This window comes from Lissotriton vulgaris, chromosome 5 (genome assembly GCF_964263255.1).
Source record: "Lissotriton vulgaris chromosome 5, aLisVul1.2, whole genome shotgun sequence".
Classification (NCBI taxonomy): domain Eukaryota; kingdom Metazoa; phylum Chordata; class Amphibia; order Caudata; family Salamandridae; genus Lissotriton; species Lissotriton vulgaris.
The window spans coordinates 666,385,183-666,392,310 of NC_141693.1; the positions used below are offsets into that span (position 1 = coordinate 666,385,183).

The 7,128-nt window shown below is 47.4% G+C and overlaps 1 protein-coding gene across 8 annotated transcripts in view; it reads right to left on the minus strand.

The window, feature by feature from the left end:
* DLG5 (discs large MAGUK scaffold protein 5) overlaps positions 1-3,409 on the minus strand; it is a 1,254,082-nt gene extending 1,250,673 nt beyond the window's left edge. For 3 of the 8 annotated variants that reach the window (XM_086922109.1, XM_086922108.1, XM_086922104.1), the window contains exon 1: positions 2,784-3,350. In XM_086922109.1, the coding sequence (XP_086778235.1) occupies positions 2,784-3,075 (292 nt within the window). In that variant the 5' untranslated portion in view covers positions 3,076-3,350. Of the gene's footprint in view, positions 1-2,783 lie in introns of all 8 variants that reach the window. The other 5 variants (XM_086922111.1, XM_086922103.1, XM_086922106.1 and 2 more) reach the window with 4 other exon arrangements.
* Positions 3,410-7,128: the final 3,719 nt, after the last annotated feature.

Here is a 7,128-nt window from a genome sequence, read left to right on the forward strand (position 1 = left end):
ATACTCAGAAGCAGTAATAACCTCTTTGGCAATAGCATTGTCAGCAAGTGGGACAATATTTGCAACCACTCTTAAGGTATTAGAACAGGACGTTCCAAGGGAATAACACAATTTAGACTCAACGTCCAGGAAGTTGGTGTAAGATTGACAAGTTGAACACTATTAGCCCCAGTCCTATTCAGACTGTCAGAAGCCTCCGATATTGAACAAATCAGTTGGGATGCAGGTTTAGCGAATGCCCCAAAAGTTAATCAACATCTGTCAGTGATGTTAGCGTATTCACTCAATAGATGGGAGTAATCTTTTGGGTTCAAGCAATTAAAAGAATCTTTTAAGGAAGAAAATATTAATTTAATTGCTTTATTTATCAAAGTACTCGACACTGACATGGATTTCAACCATCATCATCAACAGGCTAGAACATTGTGTCTCCAAACACACCCTGTGCTGCTTTAATACAGTAGCAATTACGGATCAATTTGAAGCAACTAAAAAATAAATGAATGAAACACTGATACAGTTCTATGGTTTTGCCATGTTTACCTTCTGATTGGCAATAATCACATGGCTCATCCATTTACCTTCTTTGTATACTGCATGCAAACAGGCACCTTTGCATTGCATTATTCTCAAAGACTGTTACCGGTTATCAAACATTATCCGCTGTAGTACAATACATCCTAGCAAGCATTGACATACTAAAACCACAAATACAGGAAGTTAGTACAAATAAAACCAACGCCAAGAATCAAATTCATGCTTATAGTAACCCCCAAATATTGGGGCCCACAGAGTGTTTTGTAACCGCTCTGTAATGGGCATAAGGGATTCTCCAGTTATGGCCTATCAGTTCTGTACACAGATTGCAGACACATCCGAATGCAGGATACTTTGCACGCACATATTCCCCTGGGGGTTGATCCCAGGCGACAGCAATCACCTAACCATTGTAACTCTGTTGTTCAGGGTGGAAATACATTTAGACTGGAGCCCGGTTTCTTTTTTACATCTTTACACAGGTGTTCACAAACACTAGACTTTGTAGAGTATCTAACCACTTGCTAAAAAGAAACAGACCTGAATTTGATGAAGTAATAAAAACTCTTACTGAGACAGTTGATAAGCAAACAATGCACCGAGGGTGAATATTATCAAAAATTACAGCTGTTCTTGGCTGAAGACCTTTGCTCTGCAACTCACTTAAAAAAAAAGTTAGTAGGCACCTGAAATGTAATACAAGTCACTACAGGAGACCAGTGTTGGTTATGGCCAATAAATATGGAATACGTAAGGAGCCTGCGTGGCCAAGAGACTGAGAAAGCCAAACCCCAATAATCACCTAAACCCCAAAAATGTTACTAATATGATTCAGCTCCAGAGTCTCCAGTTGATCTAGTAGTTGGAGACTACACTCCTCATCAGGAATCACAATGTAGCAGAGTTGCGATATATCTCCCTCTGGATTACTATGCTATACTGCCAATCAGCGCCGGGAAACCCTCACGGGTAGCTGTTCGCGCTCTACAAGATTAATAAATAATAATAATAATAATAATAATAATTAAACAGAATAAAATATTAGCCGTATAAAAGGACTGAGTTCTAGAGTAAAAACAGAGCAAAAGGAGCATTTATTACAGGATAACGAAAATGTGGTACAGAGAAAGAAATGCATGAACCTCCATGAAGGCTCAACCTTCAAAGTGCAGTATATTGCAAAATCATAACTATAGATAATCCCTAGTTAGACAGTCTAAAAATAGGAAACATTTTAAGAGTTGACTCATAAAGAGCAGTGACTGCATGACAAGTCGCCTACAAGGAAAATGGCAAAAGAAAACCCACAATAAAAGAAGTCTTCTATTTGCTTCCTCAACAAGTAGACCCCGGAGATGTACAAAACAAATAGAAATATTTCTTAAACATGGCTCATAGAGGCAACATGTCTTTGGTGGAAGTCCTTGAAAATTATACTTTGGGTACATCATGGAAGACTCATTCAGAACACAAGCTTTCTAACAAATGTACGTGCTATTCTGTAGACGTCATTCACTTGATGCCATACAGAAACAAAGGGAGGGGTGGTTTTGCAGCAGGTCACTGACATAGGGGGAATGAGCAGCAGAAGTTATACCGAACACTAGAAACTACATCATTTTATAATAATGGGATTCAACATGAGAATATGGAATATCTATTAATAGCATTATTTTTAGTTCTAAGTGGCCTAGTTAACTCGTTTCAGTTTCAATCCCTTCTGTTTATCGGTTACGGCAAGGCATCATTAAAGCCCGAATATTTCAATAATAATTTTCACGCAATATTTCCATATTATCATTAACGCTACAAGCACACTCAACAACTTTAAATTTGAACAAGAAGTAACTGAAGATCTGGTCGTCATAGCCAGAACAAAATATAGGATCCTGTTAGGATTGAGACGTCATAATAAGACAGCCGAGTGTTATTGTGAATGTGCAGTATTAAGGCCTTCGCCTCAGAGCATGCACGGTGCTTAACAGTGTACATTCTGCTGTGTGCTCAAGTCCAAAGCCCTCGTCTCCCAATGCCACTCACGCGGGCCCTCAAGCTTACACCAGTATCCCCATTGCCTTATCCCATTATTAGTCATCCTATTTGCCCTATTGCCCCGCAACTCATCATCTTTATCCCCCTAGCTACCGCCTCAATCACCCAATATAACACCTCCCTCACTTCACACCCATCACCTTAACTTCTCCCTGGTGTCACCACTCCAAGTGTCACCCACACTTTTCACTCACCTCTTTCCCCTTCTTCCTGCTCCTCCTCCTGCTGCAGCACTCTCAGGGCCCCGGGCTCGGTGTTCTCAAGCACGGCCCGAAGCTCGGGGTAGGTGTCCCGCTCCTTCACACTAAGAGTATGCAGCAACTGCTCCAGCAGTAGGCCCCCACTTGCCGTTTCCAGCTCCCGCCGCTCTCGCCCGCTTAAAGCCCCGCGTTCCTCCAGCGCCGCCAGTAAGCGATGAGGCTCTGGCAACGCAGCCGAGAGCTGCGGCAGGCAGCGGACAAGCAGCGCCCGGCGCGCCGGTTCCATGGCCGGTGAGGGATCCTGTTTCTTATAAGGGGCGCCACCAGCCCGGCGCCCCTCCTGCGCCCTCCTTACAGCAACATTCAGGCCGTCTCATTCCGTTGCCGGTATCTAGACTCCCACCCCTTCAGCTCAGTCGTGTTTGTAAACAATGTATGCAGCCGTATAAATCGAGACAGTACAGTAGACCTCCACCGGTACTCCGATTCCTTCCTACTTCTTACTCTCTCTCGCCGCACACACTCTTACCTAGTACATCCCAAGTTCCCACAGTACAAAACGGCGATGAAAACTAGACCACTAAATGAGTGCGCAAACAATTGTCAGCCATGTTGGGAGTAGGTGAACAAACTTGAAGAAGTGATATTTCTGTAATATGGTGTTGACGTTTTTTTCAGCGCCGGATTTCCAACATGGCTACTGTTGGAACTACAGCGGTCTAGTTTTCAAGACGTCCCGGACTTCCATCCACCAATGCCTCGCCAAACCTCATCCAAGCAGTTGGTAGGCTGTACTATCCCTGGCTTCAACATCGCTGACCTCGCCGGTTTCTGTCAGTCATAATGACTTGTTCCCAGGGGAGAATCTCCGTTGGTAACGACGGTGCTTCGCGTCCTTCAAGTGTACAGCCTAGGAACAGCGGAGCATTTTCCAGGGACTTATTTTTAATACTTGGGAAAACACAGTTAAAGTAAACACCTACAAAAACGCCGACCTTACCCCAAGAAGAAAATTAACTGTGCAAAAGAGGCAGGGCTTTAAATGGGATGAAAAACGTGTATGTGGAGATGGTTGTGTCAGTATCAGGGTGGGAGGTCTATGTAAATAAGGGCTTTGCTTAACACGTACATGACATTCTGTGATTCCAATAGTGTGCCACTTACCAGTATTTAGGTTTCCCTCTGAGCTTTCTGTTTGTGCATCCAGTTATATAACAGAACTGACATACACCTAAAACCAGCCAGGACTATTGACTGTCATTGTTAATAGCTGTTGCCTGTTTAAGACAAATGTGCAAGAACAAAGATTTGATTGTAAATAATATTGAAAATCTTTCAATTATTTTATTAGCGCTGTGTATTCATTCATCGCCTAGACTTCTGTGTTTGTGTAACACTTCGTGCAGCTTTTAGGTGCCTTTGATAGATTGCTGGCGAGCATTGCACTGTGCCTTCGCTGTTTGTGTTTACTTTCATTCCTCCATTTTGTGTTTGGCTCTCCCCTGACCCGCCTCTCTGATCCCGCCTCCCTGCTGACCCTCCCACGCTCCGCCCCCTCCACAGTCCATTAATGTCAGATGTCCCAACGCGCAGCGTCCACGCGCTTCGGACACGCCGAAGGTGCACCAAAGGTAAGCCCGTCTACGCCTGGACCGCGCCTAGCGCCAGACCCCCTGCCCCTCACGCGGCCCAGCCCTCCCGCATTACCTACGATGCCACCACCCTCCTAGCCCTCAACCCCGGCCGCCCCCCCAACTGCGTCCAAGCCGCTCCTGGACACACCCATGGACCTTTCTCCTGCTACTCCTGCAAATTCAGCGGCACCTACAACTACTTCACTACGACCACTCCACAGACTCCCAACCCCAACCACCTACAATGCATCCTTCTCAACACCCGCTCGGTCCACAGACACGCCATTGACCTATGGAATCTACTAGACACCATCTCTCCAGACGTCGCCTTCCTAACAGAAACATGGATGAACGCTTCCTCCGCCCCAGACATCACCATTGCCATCCCTGAAGACTATAAGATCACGCGCAAGGACCGTACCGGCCACACAGGAGGAGGAATCGCTATCGTCCATAAAAAATCAATCCGCATCTCAACCAGCTCTGACGCCAACCTCGCCAACTCCGAACACCTTCACTTCCAGATCCACATCGACCCCAAGACCACACTCAGAGGCACCCTCCTCTACAGACCACCAGGACCCCGCGCAAAATTCAGTGAAGACATCACGGACTTCATCACTCCACACGCGCTCCCCTCCAAAGATTACATCCTTCTGGGAGACCTCAACTTTCACCTTGATAAGATCAACGACCGCAACACCACCACCCTCTTAGCCAACCTCGGACTTAAACAACTAGTCACCTCCCCCACCCACAACGCAGGTCACACACTCGACCCCATCTTCACCTCCAGCAATCATGTCTCCTTCAGCCACACTACGGATCTCCTCTGGACTGACCACAGCTGCGTTCACTTCACCTACAACAAGCCGAAACCCACCAACCACCCCCAACCAACTCTGCAAAGAAACTGGAACAAAATCACCACCGACCAGATCTCCGCATCGCTCCTTCTAAACACCCCAGCCCACTCTTCTAACCCAAACCAAGCCGCCGCCAACCTCACCCTATGGTTATCCAACACCGCCGACACCTTAGCACCACTGAAAAAACGTCAAAGCAAACCTGGCAGCAAGAAGGCCTCATGGTTCAACGATGATCTTAAGAAGTCCAAGAAACTCTGCCGCTCCCTTGAAAAGGCCTGGAAAAAAGACCCAACCACTAGCACCAAGGACGCCTTCAAAAACGCCACCCGCACTCACCACCAACTAATCCGAAAGGCCAAGAAAACAGCATTCAAGGATCGACTCGACAACAACGCCCACAACAGCAAGGAACTTTTCAACATCGTCAAGGAATTTTCCAATCCCTCGGCCAACTCCAACGACATCACCCCCTCTCAAGCCCTCTGCGACTCCCTAGCCTCATTCTTCCACAACAAGATTGCAGACATCCACAACAGCTTCGACAACCAACCCGGAGACCAACCCACCCAACCATTTGCTGAACATTCTCCCCCCGTGAACACCCTTAACGACTGGAATCCAATCTCCACTGAGGATACCATCCGCCTGATGAATTCCATCCACTCAGGATCCCCCACAGACCCATGTCCTCACCACATCTTCAACAAAGCAGACTCCGTCATAGCACCGCACCTCCGAGACGTCATCAACTGCTCCTTCAACTCCGCCACCTTCCCGGAAGACTGGAAACACGCTGAACTCACCGCCCTTCTGAAAAAACCCACAGCGGACCCCACCGAACTCAAAAATTACCGCCCCATTTCGCTCCTTCCATTCCCGGCCAAAGTCATCGAGAAAGCGGTCAACAACCAGCTCGCCGCTTTCCTCGAAGCCAACAAATCCCTCGACTCCTCACAATCTGGCTTCCGAGCAAAACACAGCACTGAGACCGCCCTCATCGCAGCAACAGACGACATTCGAACTCTACTGGACAATGGAGACACAGTCGCCCTCATCCTCCTCGACCTCTCTGCAGCATTCGACACAGTCTGCCACAGCACCCTTTTACAACGCCTCAATAACATCGGAATACAAGGAAAAGCACTTGAATGGATCACCTCGTTCCTCACCGGAAGAACCCAGAGAGTCCGCCTTCCACCATTCAAGTCCGAAGCCACTGAAGTCATCTGTGGCGTACCACAAGGATCCTCACTCAGCCCCACCCTCTTCAACGTATACATGAGCCCCCTCGCGGCCATCGCCCGCCAACACAACCTCAACATCATCTCTTACGCGGATGACACTCAACTAATCCTTTCTCTCACCAATGACCCCAGCACCGCCAAAACTAACCTACACGAAGGAATGAAAGAAGTTGCCGAATGGATGAAACAAAGCCGTCTGAAACTGAACTCAGACAAAACAGAAGTCCTCATCTTAGGTACATCCCCCTCTGCATGGGACGACTCTTGGTGGCCGGAAGCCCTTGGAAAAGCACCCATCCCGACTGACCACGCACAGAACCTAGGCGTCATCCTGGATTCTTCACTCTCAATGAACAGACAAGTCAGCGCCGTATCCTCATCCTGCTTCAACATTCTTCGCATGCTCAAAAAAACATTTCGCTGGATCCCCACCGAAACCAGGAAAACAGTCACCCACGCTCTGGTCACGAGCCGACTGGACTACGGAAACACCCTCTACGCAGGTACTACAGCTAAACTCCAGAAGAAACTCCAACGAATCCAAAACGCCTCAGCCAGGATCATATTAGACATCCCGCGCAACGAACACATC